At 46.7% G+C, this 23,720-nt stretch overlaps 2 protein-coding genes across 7 annotated transcripts in view; one reads left to right on the top strand and one right to left on the bottom strand.

Moving 5' to 3' along the window:
- Nucleotides 1-23,720, bottom strand: part of CERS4 (ceramide synthase 4) — a 51,797-nt gene that overhangs the window by 23,583 nt on the left and 4,494 nt on the right. For 2 of the 5 annotated variants that reach the window (XM_061601744.1, XM_061601748.1), the window contains exon 2: nucleotides 3,013-3,190. In XM_061601744.1, coding sequence (XP_061457728.1) covers nucleotides 3,013-3,185 — 173 coding nt within the window. In that variant the 5' untranslated portion in view covers nucleotides 3,186-3,190. Of the gene's footprint in view, nucleotides 1-3,012; nucleotides 3,191-5,835; nucleotides 6,005-6,855; nucleotides 6,918-13,228; nucleotides 13,361-23,720 lie in introns of those variants that run through there. The other 3 variants (XM_061601746.1, XM_061601749.1, XM_061601747.1) reach the window with 3 other exon arrangements.
- FBN3 (fibrillin 3) overlaps nucleotides 22,228-23,720 on the top strand; it is a 178,345-nt gene continuing 176,852 nt past the window's right edge. For both annotated transcript variants that reach the window (XM_061601743.1, XM_061601742.1), the window contains exon 1: nucleotides 22,228-22,433. The gene's annotated coding sequence lies outside the window, so the exon portion shown is untranslated. The remainder of the gene's footprint in view (nucleotides 22,434-23,720) is intronic.

Raw genomic sequence — 23,720 nt, 5'->3', positions numbered from 1 at the left:
CAATCTATGCCATCAGCAATGCTAACTGGGCGTTATCAACAAATTCCTTTTGAACAACGACTTTGCATATGTCAAATGGGGAAAGTGGAAGACCTACCCCATTATTTATTTGAGTGTCCAATTTTTTCCCAGCCCAGAACTGAATTCCTTGATATTTTAATAAATCGTCAAGGCTCCGGATCTGATGACTATTTTATCTCATTTCTTCTAGGAGATAACGTATATTGGATATCCTATAATGTGGCCCATTTCGCCCATGCTGCTCAAAAATTGAGGGCCAAATACTTAACTACTCAGGGTTTACATACAGCTTCAGGCTTATAGGTATTAATGTCTTATATGGTTCGTACACAGAATTTATTTATTTTAATGCTGTTTTATACTATTGTATGTGTTTTTTAACTTTGTTTGTACGTTGCGACGGCCTAAGGCCTGCAATAAAGATGATGATGATGATGGAGTATTGTGGAGAAAGGCATGGCTGGCATGAACTGTGAACAAGAGCACTGTAACGTTTCGTTGCCCATCTCACCTATAGAGATGGGTGAGAATTTTGATTCAGTTCGCATTTAAAGCCGAATCTACAAGATCCGCATTTTCCAAAATAACACACAAACTGGGACACAGCCGTCTTTCGAAATTCCAAATTTTGTGACGCAGTGCTCCAACCAAGCGATGTTTACAAAAGCGCAAATATGAGGGCGAAATGTCCATAAAAATGCAACTAGCGGGGGAAATCACATACCAAAATGCATTCTGTTGAGGAAAATTGCTTTGCAACAATGGAGAAATTTGCATTAAAATGCTGATCAATCTTCATGAGGGCTTTTTTTTTTTTTAATTGCAAACTGATGGGGAAAACTGAACTTAAGATTTGAAAAATGAGAGACAAAAAGAAGAAGTGGACACATTTGACCATCCCCACTGCTGTCTGTCCTCTGCCGGGAACAGAATGGTGGTCTGGATGGGCATTTGGTCTGATCCAGCAGCCAGGCTCTTTTTATGTTCTTAATTTATCTTCTTCTCCCTCCCCCCTGCCCCCACTGTTGTCACAGGAGTCTGTCTACAGATAAAAGGTTTTCCCTGCCCCCATCACTTTATCTCCATGCCAGGCTGGTAATCAACAGGTGCAAATCTCATGCGAGTTTTCCCTCCCTGCAAGAACAGGTTGGAAAATGTGTGGCAACGCCTTGTGAAAGTCCCAAAGCAAGCTGAGGCAAGACGTCTCGTGTACCGGGAAAGTTTAGGAATGCCTGCAGTTCAGCTTCAAAGGCACTTCGGCCTCTCTGGTGTCGGGATCCGAGTGGGAATGTGAACACCGACAAAAGCCAGGTATTTCGCCCAAGAGGTCAAGATACAGCTGTGGCACACACAGCAGTTCCTTGCAGCAGGTGGTGGTGATGCTTATCAGGGGACCCCCTGCTGGGGTGTGGGCCCACATCCGATGCCCGATTATGCCAACCCTTTTTCTTCTGTTTTATTGGAGAAGCAAGGCTGAGGAAAGGCCCTCATACCATCTCCTACTGGCAAGAGGGTGATCACGCTTCACTCACAACCATTCAGAAAGCCTCATATCTTTCACAAACCGCCGCACACTGAGCCCCTAGAGATTTTTGTCCCGTAGGGCAGTTTCCCCCACAACAGACAAATCTGTACACCCCAAAGTACTAAACCTACAAAGGGGAGGCTCTCTGTGTTCCAAATACTGCAAACAATCCCATAAAACATGATCAATGGCAATCCTCCATGGCAGTTCATGTTGTGTGCGTTTAGACAGGGGCTTAATATTAACATACATACACAGCCTTATAAAGAGCCAGACCATTGTTCTATCTACCTCAGTATTATTTATTTATTTGCTGGACCGCCTGACCCTATATGTGCTTGCTCAACTGCTTCAATCCACGGAACAGGCCGTTACAGATGCCACATAACACTTGTAAGAAATTGTTCTTTGAGTGTGGCAGCACCTAGTCTTTGGAACTCCCTGCCTCTTGACATCTGGCAAGTGCCTTCGCTGCCCTCTTTTTGGCGCCTGCTTAAAAGTTTTAGGCAAGCCCATCCAGACACATAGATGCTGATGTATTTTAATCTTTTTAGTCTATTGCCGTTTTAGTCGTTTTTAGGATGCTTTAAATTACTTGCCTTTTAACTGTTTTATCAATAATGTTGACATTTTTTGTAAACTGCTTAGAGGTTTTCTTACAATCAAGCAGGATATACATTTTGTTCAATAAAATAAGGAAAGCAAAAGCAGGGGAGAGAAATTCACAGAGGATGGGTATTGGCTGTGTTCTGTAAATTGAACCTCCATAGACAAGGGCAGTCAACATCTGTTTATTTAACATTTTGTTAAATAAATAAATAACATTTATTTATTATTTAGATTTCATACCAGCCCTCCCCCATGAAGCCCCCGAGCGGGTTACGACACTTCAAAAAGTAAGTATTAAAAAATACAGTTTAAAACTCTGACTGGCAGCAGCTCAGCTAGGCTTCAGGCAAAGTGAAGGTAACATACATTAGGAGAAACGTCTTGCAACAAATGTGTACCTGAGGCAAAACTGCACACAAAAATGTGCTTTATTGGGAGAAATTTGCAGTAAATGGTTGAAGAATTTTCCTGAGGATATTTTTTTTTAAAAGACAAACACAAAGATTTGCAGAAATGAGGAGTACGGAAGACTGGAAGAGTGGACAGATCCTTCCTTCTTTGGTCTGGATGCTGCCCTGGCTGAACTCAGCAGGGAGGAGGACAGCGACAGAACTAGGATGTGTTAGTTCTGCCTGTCATTGGCTTTGTCTCTTGCCTGTCATTGGCTCTGTCTCTTGCCTGTCATTGGCTCTGGCTCCGCCTACTGTTGGGGCTCACTGCCTTCTGCCCACCAGTCCCAGTGGGCACCAGCCTCCACGGCTCCCCCTATCCCCAGCAATTGATATTTAGAGCTATGATGCCCCTGGACATGGAGGCTCATTTTGTTGCCCTGCTTATCCGTGAGGGTTTTCACTTGCCTTTCAAAGATGAACCGGATTGCTACTAGCAGGAGAGCGAAAGGGACACTGAGCAGGAGGTGCCGGGGCTGAGGGTAGCGGATCTCGTCTGTCTCCTTCATGTCCTCCCAGGTGATCCCCGGAGGTAGCCAGTATTCATGCTGCCAAAGCCATTCGGTCACCGGGAGCATCATCCTGACTGAAGGGAAGAAAAGAGGAGGAGATGAGATGGAGGGGTGAGGAGAGGGAGGGCCTGGAACATGAACGGCACAACCCTAAGAGCGTCAGACGAGCCCTGTGGCAGGATCCTGTCCTCACAGTGGCCAACCAATCGCCCATTTTATTTATTTATTTGCTCGCTTATTTATTTATTTTATTAAATTTATGTCCCGCCCTTCCTCCCAGAAGGAGCCCAGGGTGGCAAAGAAAACCACGAAAAACCACTCTAAAGCGTCTTTAAAATAAAAGACTAAAACATATTAAAACAAAGCATCTTTAAAACATATTTAAAAAAAGCTTTAAAAACATCCAAAAAAGCAGTTCCAACACAGATGTGGACTGGGATAAGGTCTTTGCAACTTTAACAACAACAACAACAATGATACGTCCATCCCGCCCTTCCTGCCAGAAGGAGGCCAGGAGAGCAAACAATACTAAAAACATCTTAAAACATCTCAAAAACAAAACATCTTAAAACCATTTTAAACAAAACATGCTGAAAACACCTTTTAAAAAATCGTTTAAAACACATCTTAAAAAGCAATGCCAGCGCAGACGCAGACTTTTCTACTTAAAAGGCTTGTTGAAAGAGGAAGGTCTTCAGCAGGCGCCCAAAAGATAACAGAGATGGCGCCTGTTTAATATTTAAGGGGAGGGAATTCCACAGGGTAGGTGATGCCAGGCTAAAGGTCCGTTTCCTATGCTGTGCGGCAGCGACCTCCTGATGAGATGGTCTCTGCAGGAGGCCCTCACCGGCAGAGCGCCGTGACCGACTGGGTCTATAAGGGATGAGATGGTCTTTCAGGTATTCATTGTGGGAAGCCTGCAAGCGTGACCTGAACACAACAGCAACTGCTGGGTAATCCCCAGCAACTAGCATCCAGAGGAAGATGCACCCATTTGCATTTATAAAAACACTGCAAGAAAAGGTACTCTTGAGGCGAGTGATACACACACTGATTCTTCCGAGGTCCTTTTTTGTGCTGGGTTTGACCAATGTGCCCATGTGCTGCCACACAGGTGAGACTCTACACCAAAGCAAAGACATTTATAAATAAAATCTCAAGGTGAGTGTACGTATCAAAGATGACTTTTTTGTGGGGTGTTCTCAACGAGCAGAGAGACTGCATTGGAAACACAGAAGGGGAGAAAGTGACACAAAGGTGTGGGAACCTATTGGCACAAACACAGCAAAAAAGCCATCTTGATGCGACTAGTATGCGCAAGTTCTGTCAAGGTTCTTTCGGCGCTGGATTTCACCCAGACGCTTGTGTCCTGCACAGGGGTAAAACACGAAAAGGATCTCAAGAGAGCTGTGAAACACACGCACACACACACAAGGAGCAATTTTTTTAAAAAAAACAAAAGGTGAGGCAGGAAAGAAAAAAATATGGAGGCTTCCAATTAGCATCAGAGCAAGATCAGGAAATCTAGAATGGCGAAATCCAGGGAGGCTTCAGAGCGGCATCCTTCATTCCAACTAAAAGGAGGATAAACTGGTTCAGCCCAGGCGTGCACCCCTCTCTTTTGGTAACACCCCCCTCCGCCTTGCCTGTAAGCCACTCCTGAGCACATGGGCCACCTCTTCAACCACCGGCATAGTGCCAGCTTTGTATAATCTGGTTAATTAGCTTTTGCAGCCGGCAGGTACAGCAATTAACAGGGAGGGGGGCACCAGATTGCAAACGCCTGGCGACATCTTCACTGGAGCAAAACCTCTTTCGCCCTGATCGAGGCCTGTTGCCGCAAAGTGAATTCCGACTGAGACAGGCAGAGTGGCGCCTTTGCTGGGGTTTGCCAGAGTGGTGGCCGCAGTTTGTTTTACCATAAATACAGGCAACGTTTAAGTTAAAATTGGGTGAGAAAGAGCAGGTAGAAGGTGAGAGAAAGGATCCCTCTCTGCCTGAGACACCCCAGGCAGCACTGAGCAAGATGCTCTGGCTTGCTTTAAGCCAGCCTCCTCCGTTTCTGTCCACGGCCATGAGGACTAAGCTCTTGATCTTTAAGGAAAGGGCCATAGCTCAGTGGCTGAGCACCTGGTGTGCATGCAAAAGGTCCCAGGTCCAATCTCCAGGTAGGGCCAAGAGTGACTTCTGTAGGAAGCCCTGGAGTGCGGCTACCAGCCAGTGCACACCAGCCTTCACCCAACCCTTTGCATTCCAGACGTTTTGTGTCTGGAACATACTGTGCGTGCAGGGTCAGTGGCCTGACTCGGTGTAATTGCACTAGAAAGTCCCCCACAACCTGTTCCCTGAAGCCTGCGGAGTACACACAGTACCCCTGAGCATGGATAGAGTGGATCATTCTACTCTGTTTCGCTAGCGGGTGCGACTGCATCGATCTGCTCCTGAGGCAGCAAAAACGAGGCAGCCGCCACAGAGGAGGTTGGTCATCATGGGCGCCCTACTCAGAGTAGACCCATCGAAGTGAATAGACATGACTGACTGAGGTCCATTCATTCCAACGGGTCTGCTCTTAGTTGAATACAATCCTGCCTGAGCAACAGAAGTTAGCCTGGCCTATTCGAGGCCGGTCCCTTAGGGCATGTGGGCGCTGCTCCACCAAGCTCAGCCTGCCTTATGCCAGCCCCCACCTGCCTGCCCGCCTGCCCGCCTTCTTACTTACAACCAGGCCCAGGCTGCCAGCTTCGGCTAAGTCTCAACGCCGTCCCTTGTCAAACTCAGCCAGGCAGGATGATGGGGGTAAAGCTAGCATGAGTGGGCTCCGCCTCTCACTGGCTTCAGCTCCGCCTCCTGTTTGGGCTGCCTGCCTTCTGCCCCACCAGTCCCAAATGGGCACCAGCCGCCACGGGCCTGGCCTGACTCCAGTCAAGAGGAGGAACACCAGCCTGGTGAGTCATGCAAACGAAATAAAATGCAGCGCAGAGGCTCTTCTGAAGGCGTTCTTTGGGGATTAACCCCCTTTAAAGCACCGTTTTTTCATTCCTGCTGCAATCCCCAGACATTTTCCCCTCCGGCTGTGATTCAGCTGGCACGAGGGCAGGGACTTCAGTGCAACAGAAGTTTGGGAAAGGCTGACCTCCAAGAATGGGGAAGGAACCAAGCTTCCCGTATGACTCCTTCGGCGGTGGATTTCCAAGCTCTGAGTCATCCTGTCTGGCCCCCCTCCAAATTTCCAGCTTTATTTTGGAACTCGACGGAGAGCATCAGTTGCACCAAGGCCAGCTATAAAAGACTTACTCCTCCCTTTCCCTTGTGTCATCAAAACATGGCCCTTTGGTGCTTGGCACTCACAACCAATGAGTACTGTTACCAAAACAAAGCGCTGTACATTATTATTGTTGTTGTTAGAATTTGAATTTCAATTTATATCCTGCCCTTCCTCCCAGTGAGTTCAAAGAAGAGGTGAGTCTCCTCAGAGCCTTGCAAGGAGGGTTTTCCCCACCCTGACTCAGAGATGCCAGGAACTAAACCTGAGCCCTGTCTGGATGCGGAGACGGTGCTCTGCCACTGAGCGATGGTCCTTTCCTGAAAGAGAAATTAAGGTTCCAGTCCTCAGGGCTGGGGATAAAAGTCTGGTTTAAATATCTTGATACTGAGTCTGCTCATTTGTCCATCTAGCTCAGTCTTGTCTACACTGGCTGGCAGTGGCTCTTCCAGGGTTCCAGGCATTTCCCAAACCTACCTGGAGATGCCGTTCGGGACCTTCATGCCAAGTGGGTGCTTCATTACGGAGCAATGGATTTCCCCTGTACTAACGAGAACAAAAAAGGCTGTTTCCCTCCGAAATTGTTGAGAAAGGGGAAGCGACCCAACTGCCAAGACTCAAAACAGGACATTTAAAAAAAAACCACAGAGACATATTTTTCGGTTATTTGCATCTCCTCTCCTTTGCATTCTGTCATCCCTGATTAGGGATGGGGGAAGGGGAGAAATTCGACTCAGTCCCCATTTGAAAGCGAACGTATCGAATTCGCACTTGCCGCAACAATAGGCGACCCATAAGGCAACCCTCCTTTGAAATCTGCACTTCTCTGAACTTCGCAATGCAGTTCCCTAGCCAGGTAGCATTTACAAAAAGGCATATACTTGGGAAAAGCAGGCATTAAACATGCATATATTAGTGAAAGAAGACACAAAAATGCATGACATTATGGAAAAAGGCTTTGCAATAACGTGTGTATGAGGAAAAATTGCACACGAATTAGGGGGACAGGGAGGAAATTCAATTCGGTTTGCATTTAAAGTGAAATCGATCAATCTGCACTTTCCGAAACATCCCAAGAAGCAGAACAGCCATCCTTCAAACTTTGCACTCATCCGAATGTTCTCCAACCAGGGAATTTTTACAAAAATGCATCTAGTAGGGAAAACGTGCGTAAAAATGAATGTGGTAGTGAAAAGGACATCCAAACTACTACACAGAAAAATGTGTTTATCACGAGAAATTCACACTAAAATACTGAAGAATTTTCATAGGATTAAAAAACAACAACCCTGCAAGTCGCTGGAGGAATGCAGAGAAGCAAATTTAAGACTGGAAAAACGAGAAATTGAGAGAACTGGAACTGACAGATTCTCCTACTCTGTCCTCAATTCGGACTTTACTATTTCCTGAAGTGGTGAAAATTCAACCCTGCGCAGAGCCATCCCCCTCACAGATCGAAAATTCCCAGAGTGCTTTAACAATCAATCTTTCTTCCCAGAGAGCTCTGGGAATTGTAGCTCTGTAAGGAGGAATAGGGACAATATAAAGACTGACAAATCACCGGGCCCGGATGGCATCCACCCGAGAGTTCTCAAAGAACTCAAAGGTGAAATTGCTGATCTGCTAACTAAAATATGTAACTTGTCCCTCGGGTCCTCCTCCGTGCCTGAGGACTGGAAAGTGGCAAATGTAACACCAATCTTCAAAAAGGGATCCAGAGGGGATCCCGGAAATTACAGGCCAGATAGCTTAACTTCTGTCCCTGGAAAACTGGTAGAAAGTATTATTAAAGCTAGATTAACTAAGCACATAGAAGAACAAGCCTTGCTGAAGCAGAGCCAGCATGGCTTCTGCAAGGGAAAGTCCTGTCTCAGTAACCTATTAGAATTCTTTGAGAGTGTCAACAAGCATATAGATAGAGGTGATCCAGTGGACATAGCGTACTTAGACTTTCAAAAAGCGTTTGACAAGGTACCTCACCAAAGGCTTCTGAGGAAGCTTAGCAGTCATGGAATAAGAGGAGAGGTCCTCTTGTGGATAAGGAATTGGTTAAGAAGCAGAAAGCAGAGAGTAGGAATAAACGGACAGTTCTCCCAATGGAGGGCTGTAGAAAGTGGAGTCCCTCAAGGATCGGTATTGGGACCTGTACTTTTCAACTTGGTCATTAATGACCTAGAGTTAGGAGTGAGCAGTGAAGTGGCCAAGTTTGCTGATGACACTAAATTGTTCAGGGTTGTTAAAACAAAAAGGGATTGCGAAGAGCTCCAAAAAGACCTCTCCAAACTGAGTGAATGGGCGGAAAAATGGCAAATGCAATTCAATATAAACAAGTGTAAAATTATGCATATTGGAGCAAAAAATCTTAATTTCACATATGCGCTCGTGGGGTCTGAACTGGCGGTGACCGACCAGGAGAGAGAGCTCGGGGTTGTAGTGGATAGCACGATGAAAATGTCAACCCAGTGTGCGGCAGCTGTGAAAAAGGCAAATTCCATGCTAGCAATAATTAGGAAAGGTATTGAAAATAAAACAGCTGATATCATCATGCCGTTGTATAAATCTATGGTGCGGCCGCATTTGGAATACTGTGTACAGTTCTGGTCGCCTCATCTCAAAAAGGATATTATAGAGTTGGAAAAGGTTCAGAAGAGGGCAACCAGAATGATCAAGGGGATGGAGCGACTCCCTTACGAGGAAAGGTTGCAGCATTTGGGGCTTTTTAGTTTAGAGAAAAGGCGGGTCAGAGGAGACATGATAGAAGTGTATAAAATTATGCATGGCATTGAGAAAGTGGATAGAGAAAAGTTCTTCTCCCTCTCTCATAATACTAGAACTCGTGGACATTCAAAGAAGCTGAATGTTGGAAGATTCAGGACAGACAAAAGGAAGTACTTCTTTACTCAGCGCATAGTTAAACTATGGAATTTGCTCCCACAAGATGCAGTAATGGCCACCAGCTTGGATGGCTTTAAAAGAAGATTAGACAAATTCATGGAGGACAGGGCTATCAATGGCTACTAGCCGTGATGGCTGTGCTGTGCCACCCTAGTCAGAGGCAGCATGCTTCTGAAAACCAGTTGCCGGAAGCCTCAGGAGGGGAGAGTGTTCTTGCACTCGGGTCCTGCTTGCGGGCTTCCCCCAGGCACCTGGTTGGCCACTGTGAGAACAGGATGCTGGACTAGATGGGCCACTGGCCTGATCCAGCAGGCTCTTCTTATGTTCTTATGTTCTTAGGGGACCTCCTCACAACTCTTAGCACCCTTTGCAAACTACAATTCCCAGGATTCTTTAAGAGGGGAGCCACGACTGTTGAAAGTGGCACGATCCTGCTTTAAAGGTATTGTAGAGATGGGCCCTCAGTCTTTAGACAGGGCAAAGGAGTCTGGAGACAAGCTGATTTATTGTGGACCAGAAGCTTTCTTGGTTGAGGGTCCACTTTGTCCAATGTGGGCAGTGATATGAAAGTGGCTGCCAGAGTAATGCACCACCTAGGCTTTAACGAGCCACAATACTTGGTCTCTCCAGCAAATCCCTCCAACAGCAGACTTGAGTGGCGACGGCCAACAGGACTGGAGGCAACAATGAGAAACAAGGCAATGCTATCAGCATGCTCCTGGGGGAAGGGAACCCCTTGGGTTGAAGAAGTACTTAAAAAAAACAACTCAGGGGATCACCCTCCCCCCCAAAAAAACCAAAACAGCCCAATGAAGACTTAGCATGCACAGAAGCCACAAGATGTCAAATGTTAGCCTCGAAATTAAAAAAAAACACAAAAAAAATAGGGGCAGGAATGGAACGGAGTTTCTGGGAGGGGGCAGAAATGAATGGAGTATCCTGGAGGGGGCAGAAATGAATGGAGTATCCTGGAGGAGAGGCAGGAATGGAACAGATAATTCTCAAGGGGGTCAGGAATGGAACCGAGTGAGTATCCTGGAGGAGAGGCAGAAATGTAATATAGTATACTGGAGGGGGGCAGGAATGGCATGGAGTGAGTATGCTGGAGGAGAGGCAGAAATGAAATGGAGTATCCTGGAGGGAGACAGGAATGGAATGCAGTATCCTGGAGGAGGGGACGCATGGGGTGTCGAGCTTATTGTTTAATTCCCAGTTGTGGGAGCTATCCCTTCTTTACCAGCCTCTTTGATTCGCTGTTTGCATAGAGACTGGGCCCTCTGTAAGAAACTGCACTGTGGGCAACGGGTGGCAGGACGTGCAGGCAAGGCACCCCCCACCCCCAGCTCTCTGGCTGTCCTCCTTTGTGACAGAGAGAACGAGAGTAACCCTGCGGAGGCAGCGAGCCAGACTCCCTCTCCATTCCCTCACCTCGCCACTATCAATTCTAGCCTCATCCCCACGCCTGTGGCTTGCAAAGGCCCCCACACTCCCTGTCTGGGAAGGAGGAGAGATTTGCAAAGGAGAGAACTGCAGAGCCTGTCCTGGGAAAGACATTAGTCGGGACAGATCGGTCTCATGTGAACCCCTATTCCCCCTCACAGAGCTACAGTTCTCAAGGGTTCTCTGGGAAGGGGGGCTCTGGGACCTGGAGCTCTGTGGGGGGGCACAGGGGGTCTCCTAACAACTCTCAGCACCCTCCACAAATGACACTTCCCAGAATTCTCAGGGGGAAGCCGTGACAGTTTAAAGTGGAATAAACGTCTGCTGTGAATGTGGCCTGCGAGGTCTTCCCTCCAGCAAAACCAGATCAGACCAAAGCGCCTTCTAGAACAGAATCATGTTTTCCACATTGCCCAGCCAGATGCCTCCAGAGAAACCCACCAGCAAGTCCTGAAGGCCGCCCTGCCCCCGCCCACTCCCTCCCTCCCTCCCTCCAACTATCAGTCCCTCACACACAGCCTGTAAACCTGGAGAATCCATTTGGTCTCCATGGCCAATGGCCAATCTTCCACTTCCCTCTGAACAGTGCCGCCCTCTGTCACCAAGTGTCAGTGCTGTGCTGTTTATTATGCTGTAAAACAGCCTTGCGGCCTTTTGGGCACGGAAAGGCCTATGAATTTCTTGATAAATGAATATTGAAGTGTTCTGTTAATGGGACTTCCCCCTGAGCAGTTAGACAAATTCTGAATATTCCATGCTGTCACAGATATGTATAGGTATTTCCTGTAATTTGTTTTTCAGTTTTCCATGAAACTGAGTCACTTAGAGACTGACCTATGAATCACAACATTCCTGGTTTGAGTCTTGCCTTGGCCTCGAACTCAAAAGACAGCCTTAAAGCAAGCCACAATCTTTTCACCTTTAGCCCCCACCTCGACTTCACCTGCCTCGCAGGGCTGTTGCATACGTGACAACAAGGTCACATCCACACTGTACACTTAAAGCACATTTATTGCACGTTTCAAGCACACGGTTTCCCCTGAAGAATCCTGGGATTGTCGTTTACCCTTCAAGGAGCTACAATTCCCAGTACTCTTCACAAACTACAGTTCCCAGCATTCTTTGGGGGAAGCCATATGCATTGAACTGATGGCGTGGATGTGACTCAAGATCACATCCTGTATGCAGTGCTAAATTGCTCTGATCAGAATTCTCCTGATTCATTGGGGGGAGAAAATATCCGAGTTGGCTGACAGGCTGAGCAGCTCTCCAGCGTTTCCAGGGAAATCTTGGGGACCCGGTTGCTATAGAAATGAGGCCGTTGAAAGACAAAAAACCCTTTGCCTGCAGTTTTGGCGGACTCTGGCACTCAGCTCTTGTTAAAGGTCATCTCGCTGAGTGGTGCGTTGAATGCAGAATGCTGTTGAATGCCTCCAAGGGGGAGGCAGTTTCGGCCTGGAGGCGTTTGGGATTTTGGAAGCAAAAGGATGCCCCACAACCCCCCACTCCAAAACTGGGGGGGGGGAGATGCAAAGAGGCGGGGCAGTGAGAGGGGAAGGTGCCATTGCGGGTCAATGGGAGAGCACCAGCCTTGCGCGTTCAATCCTCTGCAAGCCAGGAAGGGCTTGGAAAAACCCTTGTCTGAAACTGTGGGGAGCTTCTGCCAGCCAGTGCAAGCCACACAGCACTAGATGGGCAAACAGTCTGACCTAGGGGTGGGTCGAGGTAGCCTCCCCACAGATGACGTGAGGTACACCTAGCACAGCACATCAAATGGTGCCTTCCTAGCAGTGAGACCCTGGGCGAAGAGGCAAGACGAAACCTTTGGAGGCATTCTGGAGCCTGTAATAATCTAGGTAAAGCGTGTAACTGCAGGATTATTTTGGCAAGCCGTCTTCGGGGAAGGCTTGTTTTCAGGCCGAGGGCCACATTCCCTTGCAGGCAAGCTTGTGGGGGCCACGTCCATAAGCTTTCAGACAGAGAAAAGCCTCAAGCTTCACCATACATACTACTCTCTCTCTCTCTCTCTCTCTCTCACACACACACACACACACTTGTGTCTCTTCCTCCTTCAGAGGGCATCCCCTGCAGTTGGAGGACACATTCCAAAAACACTTGAGGAGGAGCAGGACCCACTGAGCGGCATGATCTGGGGGGAGAAGCAGTGATTTCAGCAGGATCCGGAGGGCCACATTCCCCCCCCCCCCGCTTGAGGTTCTTGTCCCTGCTCTGAAATCACTGGGTGCTTAGAAACATATAAAGCTGCCTTACACTCAGTCAGGCTGTAGCTCCATCTAGGTCAGTACTGTCTGCAGTGCACTGACTGGCAGCACCTCTCCAAGGTTTCAGGCAGGGAGTCTCTCCCAGCCCTACCTGGAGATGCAGCCTAGAACTGAGCCTGGGGCTTTCTGCATGCAAGTCAGGGGCTCTGCCTCTGAGCTATGGCCCCTTCCCCCAAAGAAAAGGCCGGCCAAGCCCTCCATCCCCCCCTCTGTATTCACCCTTGAGCTCTGACCTGGCACACCCTCAGATGACAAACTGCTGCCCCGGGTTCCGTCTCTGTCTGTCTCCACGCAGCAGAAGGAACTGCAAAGGAGAGCAACGAGGGTCGGGGAAATGTGTTTCCCTTTAAGGCTGCCTTCCCTAGATTAACGCGATTGCCCCCTTAAATCTGGCCACATCGGGCAGCCACCTGTGGGGGTTGTGGAGTAGGCTGGCCAGTTGCATTTTCACGCTCGTGAATAGCTCTTGCCGTCTGCAGGCCTGCCGACCTTCCCAGCTGCACTGAGAACAGCCCCACCTGAAAGATTATTAATGCATATAGAGGGGGAAAGCCCCATGCTGCAGTTTGAAACTCACACCCCCTGCAGATGTTTCCTCCCCTTTACAACCCCACCCCAGACCGAGTCTGTTTAAAATCTTCCACAGGAAGGAGTTTCAGATCAGGTCTGACTAGGTCTGACCATAGGCATCAGGTTCAGAAGAGGGCAACCAGAATGATCAAGGGGATGGAGCGACTCCCTTACGAGGAAAGGTTGCAGCATTTGGGGCTTTTTAGTTTAGAGAAAAGGCGGGTCAGAGGAGACATGATAGAAGTGTATAAAATTATGCATGGCATTGAGAAAGTGGATAGAGAAAAGTTCTTCTCCCTCTCTCATAATACTAGAACTCGTGGACATTCAAAGAAGCTGAATGTTGGAAGATTCAGGACAGACAAACGGAAGTACTTCTTTACTCAGCGCATAGTTAAACTATGGAATTTGCTCCCACAAGATGCAGTAATGGCCACCAGCTTGGACGGCTTTAAAAGAAGATTAAACAAATTCATGGAGGACAGGGCTATCAATGGCTACTAGCTGTGATGGCTGTGCTCTGCCACCCTAGTCAGAGGCAGCATGCTTCTGAAAACCAGTTGCTGGAAGCCTCACGAGGGGAGAGTGTTCTTGCACTCGGGTCCTGCTTGCGGGCTTCCCCCAGGCACCTGGTTGGCCACTGTGAGAACAGGATGCTGGACTAGATGGGCCACTGGCCTGATCCAGCAGGCTCTTCTTATGTTCTTATGTTCTTATGACTAGCCTCAAATTGACTGCACTGACCCGCAGCATCTTTGCAGGATTTCAGGCAGAAAAGGGTCCTGGAAAGATCAGGATGGAACCCTTTGCATGCAAAGCAAATGCTCTACTGCTGAGCAATGGCCCTTCTCCTAGAAAATAAAGCAAGTTTCCAGTCCTCAAGGTTCTGAATAAATAAGGACATAGGAGATTGCCTTATACCACATCAAACCATAGGCATATTTGGCTCAGGATTGTCTGTGCTAACCTAGAGAAGGAGGATAGCCGAGGGTGGGGGTTGCTAGGGGAGCGTAGATTCTATTTTGGATTTGTTGTTTCACTTTTGAGATGTGCGGAAGGGAGTGATGACAGTATTTCCTCCAAAGCGTCTAAGAACAGAAAGGGATCAAGACAGTGTTGCCGCACTAGGTCAAAAATGTGTGCGTGAATGGGTTTCATGAGAACAGTGCATTCCTGAGGTGGGGAGGAGGTGGCTCCCAACAATCTTTAGTCTCCCAAGTAGGGATTGAAGACATATTCTATTCCATTCACATTTAAAGCCAAATCCGTCAAATTTGCACTTTCCGAAACGATCTGAGAATTGAAGCATAGCCATCCTTTTACATTCAGACCAACCAGAATTTTGAGATGCAGTTCTTCAAGCAAAGAATGTTTACAAAAATGTGAGGGGGAAAGTGTACAGGAAATGAATTTATGTCAGTGGGGGGAAATACCAAAGTGTACGGTATTAGGAGCAATTGCTGGTGAAAAATGTGTGCATTGGTGAAAAGTGATTAAAAATGGGTTTATTAGGATAAAACTTTGCTAAAATGCTGGAGAATTTGCATGAGGATTTTTACAAAAAGTTGATGCAGAAATGCGGAGAACTGAATTTAAGATTGGGAAAGTGAGACACAGAGAGGACCCAAACTGACTGGTCCCCGCATCCCAAGCAATGAGGAACATTTTGGGGGTGGGTGGGTAGAAGGGGCTCCAAACCATCTTTCATCTCCCAAGTGAAACATGGGAGCATGCAAGGAGACAAGTGATTTAAAATGTGCTCATAAAATTGCACAACCCATGAAAGCGAAAACTCGATAAGGATCCATGATCCACACATCCTACGCTCGTTGCCTGACACCTGTTGAACATGCACTTACCACGCAAAGGATGCCCAGAAGCACCCTTGAGCAATATGTCCCTCCTTCCTCCCTCCCATTTACAGCTTCTTCCGTTGCTTGACCCATCCGATCTGGCCACGGTGACACATGCCTTAGTTACATCCCGTTTAGATTACTGTAACGCGCTCTACATGGGGCTGCCTCTGAAGACTGCTGGGAAACTTCAGCTGGTACAACATGCTGCAGCCAGAATGTTAACTGGGGCTGATTACAGGGACCATACAACTCCCCTGTTAAAAAAGCTCCACTGGCTGCCAGTTTGTTTCCGGACACAATTCAAAGTGCTGGTGCTGACCTATAAAGCCCTACACGGCTTGGGTCTAGGCTGTTTGTCAGACCACCTCTATGTGCCAGCCCAGGCCCTGAGATCCTCAGGAGAGGCCCTTCTTTCAATATCTTCATCCGCACAAGTACAACTAGTGAGGATACGAGATAGGGCCTTCTCGGTGGCTGCCCCTAGGCTTTGGAATTCCCTCCCTAAGGAGATAAGAATGGCCTCTTCCCTGCAGTCCTTTCATCGACAGGTAAAAACTTTCTTATTTCAGCAAGGCTTTGATTCCGAAGGCAGCTAAGGATAGGCCCCAAAGGAGGTTATATTGTTCTTGCTTGTTTATTTTTTAATTATTCTGATTTTATGAGTATAGTTTTTAATTATCAGAAACAGTTTAATGCTATTTTAAATTAGAGTTCATTTTTTAATTATATCTATTTATTTATGTATTGTATGCTTTTAACTTTGGTAGGTTTTAATTGTATCTGTTTTTTATCTGGAAGCCGCTGTGAGTTCCAATTTGGAAAAACGGCGGGGTGTAAATACAGTTAATAATAATAATAATAATAATTTCAGCAATAAAACAAAATAAAATCCCAGCCTCTTAGCATTCAGGATGGGGGAGAAATTTGATTCAGTTCACATTTCAAGCCCAATCTGTCAAATTTGTACTTTCCGAAACAATACGAGAACCGTAACTGAAGCTGCCCTCCGAAATTCGCATGTCTCTGAAATTCTCAACCCAGCATCTCCAACCAAATTATGCATGCAAAAAGGCATATTTTAGAGAAAGTGTGAATTCCTTCCAGTTTCCAGACAAGGCAGAATCATGTGAGGCCTCCCCTAGCAAAGAGGAAACGTCGGCCAAAGGGCACTCTAGGGCCGAGAAAATGCAACACCAGCGAGGTTGAGACCTGAAGCGCAGCTGCGAAGGAAGCTGGGGCATGAGACGCGTGGGTTGTGTGAGACCCTCTTCCCCCCCATCAGGCAAGTTTATTGTAATTGGCAAAACCTTGACAATAAGCTACAAGGATGAAAATTGGATGCATGTTTCCCACACGCTCAAAAGATTCTTCCCTCCAAACCGAGAGTGGGGAACTTTTTCTCCCTGCCTGGGGGCTGCATTCGCCCATTGCCACACTCGAGCGGGGTGTGTGTGTGACACATGCCAGTAGTGGGCGTGACCAAAAAGTGGGTGTGTGGGCACCCCACTGAACCCACAAACACACAGCATGCGGTGCAAGGAGCAGGGGACTTTGTCTCTAACAAAGGCCACATTCCCTTGGGGCTAATCTGTCAGGGCTGCATGCCAGAAGTGGGTGGGGCCAGGGAGATGGCAGTGGGTGGAGCCAAGGACCATTGGCTCATATTCAGCCTGTGATCAACAACAATCCCAAGATGTGGCTGCAAACAAGGCAAATGCTATTTTATGCTGCATTAACAGAAGCATAGTTTCCAAATCATGTGAAGTACTGGTTCCCCTCTATTCGCCATTGGTTTAGGCCTCATCTTGAGTACTGCATCCAGCTCTGGACATAACACTTTAAGAAGGATGCAGACAAACTGGAACGGGTTCAGAGGAGGGCAACAAGGATGATCAGGGGACTGGAAACAAATCCTTATGAAGAGAGACTGAAAGAACTGGGCATGTTTAGCCTGGAGGAGAGAAGATTGAGGGGAGATATGATAGCACTCTTCAAGGACATGAAAGGTTGCCATTCAGAGGAGGACCAGGATCTCTTCTCGATCGTCCCAGACTGCAGGAGACGGAATAATGGCCTCAAGTTGCAGGAAGCCAGATTTCGACTGGACATCAGGAAAAACTTCCTCACAGAGCGGTATGAGAATGGCACCAACGACCTAGGGAGGTGGTGGGCTCTCCAACCCTGGAGGCCTTCAAGAGGCAGCTGGACAGGCACCTGTTGGGGATGCTTTAACTTGGATTCCTGCATTGAGCAGGGGGTTGGACTTGATGGCCTTATAGGCTCCTTCCAACTCTACGATTCTATGATCTTTCTTTTGACTGCCCCCTTTTCTCACTCACTTTGTGACGCCCACTCCTTTCTCTCCAACTTTTCCTTCCCTGCACAGCAGGATGCTTGGCTGAGGTCTGGAATCATCCCTTGCACCCCTCCCCCATCTTCCCCCTTCCCTCGGGGCTCCCCCTGTTCATATGAAAGGACTGCAGGTCCCCCCACCTGTGGCGTAAGAGCTGGCAGAACCCTTTGCAAGAGGAAGGGAGGTCTGCTTGCAAAACAGAGAGAGGCTGACCTTTTACCGGTGCGGCAGGAGAGACTCTCTGCAATCTTGCCACACACCTTTGAACCTGCCCACCTCACAAAGATGAGCCAGCCACAAGAGTGGAAGGAGCCTGCCTCTTCCCAGAGTGTAAGTGGCAACATCCAGGCTGGGCTGGCAACACCCAGTCCCCCGCCCCCCAAAAATGAGATGAGGGAAAACCTGGAGTATCTGTGCCACACCTCCACCTGCCCAGATAACAAGATGAGCAAGAGGATGCAGAACGTTTGTGTCGCAACATCAGGTCTGGAGCCCTGATCTTCCTCTGAACCACTCAGGGCTTTGCACCTGGGAACCTTCAAGGAGCACAACAGCATCAGAGCTAGGGGTGGAAGGATCTGTCCATTTCGGCTCTCTCCGCTACTCATTTTTCCAACCTTAAATTCAGTTCTTCACTTTTCTGCAGTAGCTTATGATTAAAAAAAAATCCTCATGAAGATTCTCCAGCATTTACGTGCGAATTTCTCCTAATAAACATATCTTGACCAACGTGCACCTGTTTTTGCAAGCAATGACTCCCAGTCGAATGCATTTTTGTACGTTACTTCACAAATACATTCATTTCTTATGCACACTTTCCCCTAATATATGCACTTTTGCAAACATTGCTTAGTTGGAGAAGTGCACCGCAAAATTCAAATAAGTGTGAATTTCGAAGGATGGCTGCATTTCACTTCTCATGTTTCAGAATGTGCAGATTTCGGCTTTAAAGGCAAAGTGAACCGAATTTCTCCCCATTCCTGTTCAGAGCTGGCACGGGGGGTGTAATCATCCAGGGTCTCAGGGGATCTTAGACCCCTTACTTTTTCAGAGCAGGGTTGCAGCAGGGTCCCTATGTCCCCAGCACCCTATGAGATAATCAGCATGAAAGGGGTGTGTGTTAGCCACTGAGAAGAGTCTTCTAACATGCTTCCTTGCCCTTTCCTGCTGATTGGAGCCAATCAGAGTGAAAGGAGGTAAGTCAGCCACTGAGAAGACTCTTCTCAGCAGTTACCCCTTTCATGCTTATTGGCTCCTAGGGATCTCTGTTGTTGTGGGAGAAGGTTTAAAAAGGATCTTTCTTAACCCAGCAGCAAAAGGGGGGGGGAATGGCTGTGACTAACATGAAGGGACACTGCACTTCTGAGTTTGCCACTACACCACCGGCTGGCGCACAGACTTTGTATGTGGAAGGTTCACTCCCTGGCACCTCCAGCTGGGCTGGGAAAGGCCCCCGTCTGAAACTCCAGACAGCCATGGCCAGTCACTGCCGGAGAAATGTGGGAACTGAATTTAACACTGGAAAAATGAGAAAATGAGAGAATCCCTGCACCCAGGAAGGGGGGGGAAATGTGGTGGTTTATGAAGAGGGTGCTTCTGAGTGCATTAAGAGTGTCTTTTCCTTATTACACATGCACCACCGGACCCAAGGCGGGGGAGGGAGACCCCTGGAAACAGTCTCTGGATGATGGATTGTGCTTTCTGCAGTCATGCTGTGGGATGCTGACCTCCTGGCGGCCCCTGGGGTAGCACACTGCCCTGTGGCCCACTTTCCACAATCTGTGACTCAGAGGAAAGGACATCAGGCCATTAGAGCCCTTCCTCTCTTGCACTGCATCCTGCATAAACTGCTGCTGCATGTTTGAAAAGAAATTAAACGCATTCAAGGCAGTTTTTTTAAAAAAGGGATTAGTTTTCTAATCCTGCTGCCAATAGCAGAGCAGCACCTCCGCCTCTACAGTTTTGACTTTCCCATTTTAAAAATAAATACAGTCATGCTTCTCTCGTGAGCAGGCCGCGGCGCATAGCTTGCAACTTGCGGTGGCATGCCAGAATTGGAGGTGTCCTAGGAAGTGCGCGTCATAAAAACTTCCCCCTCCCTGCCCTCAGATCTATTTTGCCAGACAACCCGCTTTGCCCAGCACAGTTTAAGTCCCTAAGGCAGTCTGTGCGCACAGGGCCACGATCCGGATAAAGAGGTTTAAGAGATTTCAGATGCTGTGCAAGAATAGCCAGGGCTTAATCTCACCCAGGTCAGACAGACAATATTCCCAGGAAGAAGGAAGACTCCCCAACAAGGGGGTGGAACAGGAATTGGCCAATTACACTCAAGCTGAATAGGAAGTATCTCTACCTGCAGATGAAAATGTTGATGATGGGTTGTACCCTGTGTAAAGATGTGCTAGAATTGCCGCCCTGGGCTCCTGCTGGGAGGAAGGGTAGGATGAAATCAAATAATAAATAAAATAGAATTCTGCCCAATTCGGATTTGGTACCAAATTCTCCATTAATTCGCTTATTCTCTATTGTTGCGGATCGGATTTTTATATAGCTATTTCCCATGGCTGTTTTTAAAAAGGTTAAGAATGATCTTTCTATCGCTCTTTCCTTTCATTTATCACTCTTTCCTTTAAAATATTGATATTTGGGGGGGGAGGACTTTTCGCTAAAAGCAGCAGTTTATGGGCAAAGAACAATCTTGACTCGATCCCTGCCTGTTAGGTTGAAGGAATGCTTTTGATTCGGCAATGCCAATGGATCCCATCCCTAATCCAGTGGCACTCCTACTCAGAGTAGACCCATTGAAAACAGACATGACCCACTTAGGTGTAATTCATTTCAATAGGTCTACTTTGTGCAGGAATAAGTTGGAGACAATCTGTCATTTCTCACCCATCCTTCACCATAAGGTCTCAGGATTAAACGTGAAACTGAAATAATCTGTCTCATTTCCAGTCCAGGTGACCTTTTGCATTTTTTAAAAAATTACAATTCCATTTTGTTTCCGCATTACCCTGTTGTTGTTTAAAAAAATCCCTCAAATATATATCTTTAAATATATTTACATGTGCATTTTCTCTCCAAATAGATGTCTAAACATGCATTTGCTCTCAAGAAATGTAAACATCGATTTTCACACCAAGTGCACAGAGTTAAACAGGCATTTTCTCTCAAAACACGTGCATTTGTCAATGGGTGGGGCTTTTCACGGTTAAACTGCCAAGAGCCATGTTGCAGAGTCCACAAAAATAAAATTTCAATGGAGAGATAGGTTTCGATCAAGATTCTAGTCCGAGAGGTGCAGATCAGATCAGGAAGGAACGCACAAAAATCGAGTGGCACAGGAACGGTTACATTGATCTATCCCTCTATCACATTAGTTCAAGAGGTGCAAATCAGGTCATGTTCCAGTGAGGATGGCCTAATCTTATGGAATTATGGAACGCCCTCCCAGATGAGATACGCCTGGCGCCTTCTTTGTTATCTTTTTGGCGCCAGGTAAAAACCTACCTCTTTGCCCAGGCATTTTAAGCTTAATTTTAATTTTAAATTTTAAAGTTAATAGTAATTCTATTTTAATTTGTATTCTAATTTTGTTTTTAAATATGTTTTATAATTGTATGCTGTAATCCACACTTGTTCGTATTTTAAATGTGGTTTTATCTTGTTGTTCACCGCCCTGAGAGCTTGTTGCTATAGGGCGGTTTAAAAGTGTAATTAAATAAATAATAAATAAATCTTCCAATTCTGGTCTCTCATTATTCTAATCTTAAATTCATTTCTCCCACATTTCCACATCAGGTTGCGAATTTTGCCTAATATGCACATTTTTGAATGCACTTTCCCCCAATATCATGCCTTTTACATCTTTTTCATGAACATGCATTTCTACGCACAGTTTACTCCAGCATGTGCATTTCTGTACACACATGTTTTTGGCTGGAGCATTCCACTGCAAAATTCAGAGAGGTGCAAATGTCAAAGGAAGGCTATGTTCTGGTTCTGCAATTTGTTGTTGGAAAGTGAGAACTGAATCAAATCCCCCCCCCATTACCAGGTCCCAGCTGGGGGAGTCCTTATTAGAGGAAGATCAGGATGTTCTGGCCTTAGAGCCAGCCCTGGGTCAGACTCTAGTGTCCTGCAACAGGGCAGTCTGCACCCAGGGTGTGTTCACTCTCTGACATTAGCCTCAAATGCCAGCTGTGGGCAGAGCTTGGAAAAGTTACTTTTTTGAACTACAGCTCCCAATGCTGGCTGGGGCTGATGGGAGTTGTAGTTCAAAAAAGTGACTTTTCCAAGCTCTGGCTGTGGGCCTGGCCCGTCTGGAGGAGTGCCTGACTGCAGGCCTGGACTCCTTGTGAGTAAAGGACTGGTTGAAGGTGATTAATAGGAATCAGCTGAGGCTCAGGGTATGGTTCCAGCAGCTGCAGCTCAAACTACCCAGTGCTGGGCTGGAAGAGCTCCTGGAACAAGGTGTAGGTGCAGGCTGTGCTTGCCTGGTGATGCCAAACCTGCCTCTCAACTTGCCCTGCTTTGCCCACAGACTGCTTGGGCCCTGGCCTTTGGACTGCTGTGACCTTGCCTCTTGCCTTGACCTCCTCATTGAGAACTCTGACTTCAGACTGGCCTGGGATGCTGTCTTGATGCTGCCCACATTTGGTGAGTTTCTCCCCCTGAGAAAAGTTTGTTGTATTTGGCATGCAGAGGGTTGGGCAAATTGTGCCCCAGGAGATGAAGACATTCTCCCAGCTGTGAAAGAAGAGGTGGAACATCACCCTTGCGCTGTTCTGCCACTCCAAAGGTCAATTGTCACCTGAAATTCCATTTCCTGCTACTATGAAAGCTGTGCAACTTTGCATAGTTGGCACAGATGTTTTACAGGTCATGGCTATATATATTTTGTTGTTGTTGTTGTTATGTGCCTTCAAGTCGATTATGACTTATGGGAACCCTGTAAATCAGTGACCTCCAAGAGCAGCTGTCATGAACCACCCTGTTCAGATCCTGTAAGTTCAGGTCTGTGGCTTCCTTTATGGAATCAATCCATCTCTTGTTTGGCCTTCCTCTTTTTCTACTCCCTTCTGTTTTTCCCAGCATTATTGTCTTCTCTAGTGAATCATGTCTTCTCATGATGTGTCCAAAGTAGGATGACCTCAGTTTCATCATTTTAGCTTCTAGTGACAGTTCTGGTTTAATTTGTTCTAACACCTGATTATGACTATATATATATCTGTTCAGAAATGAGTCTTGGGTGAATGAGTAGAGCAATGCCCGCCCAGATAAGTGTTTAGGGATTAGCCATAGTCATAGCTGTCATTAGGAAAGGCAGGCTTTGTCCATTTCCCATCTTTCCAATCTCAAATTTATTATTTATTTGTTTGTTTGATTATTGTATTAGGTTTATATCCCACCCTTCCTCCCAGTAGGAGCCCAGGGCAGCAAACAACAGCACTAAAAACACTCTAAGACATCATAAAAAGATACTTTAAAATATATTACAACCAATTCAGTTCTCCATATTTCTCTAACAATTTGCAGGGCTTTCTTTAAAAATCCTTGTGAAAGTTCTTCAGCATCTTAGTGTGAATTTTCTCCAAATAAGCACAAGTTTGTAGGCTGTTTTGACTAGCGTCTACATTTTTTTTGTAAGCAACGTCTCCTAACCTAAGACATTTTTGCTTGTTATTTTCATACTCATTTTTATACACATAATATGCATGTTTGCAAACACTGTTCAGCTGGAGAACTACAAAGCAAAATTAGGGTGAGTGCACATTTTGAAGGATGGCTATTTCATTCCTCTGGTTGTTTCAGAAAGTGTGAGATGGATAGATTCAGCCTCAAATGTGTATAGGATCAAATTTCTCTGCTATTAGTAGTAATATTTACCATACGACAGCTGCCAAAGTATGCTGCACTGAGCATCTCTACAGGCTCCTTTTGGAG

This window comes from Rhineura floridana, chromosome 18 (assembly GCF_030035675.1).
Source record: "Rhineura floridana isolate rRhiFlo1 chromosome 18, rRhiFlo1.hap2, whole genome shotgun sequence".
NCBI classification, from domain to species: domain Eukaryota; kingdom Metazoa; phylum Chordata; class Lepidosauria; order Squamata; family Rhineuridae; genus Rhineura; species Rhineura floridana.
This window is presented reverse-complemented; position numbering and strand designations above follow the sequence as displayed.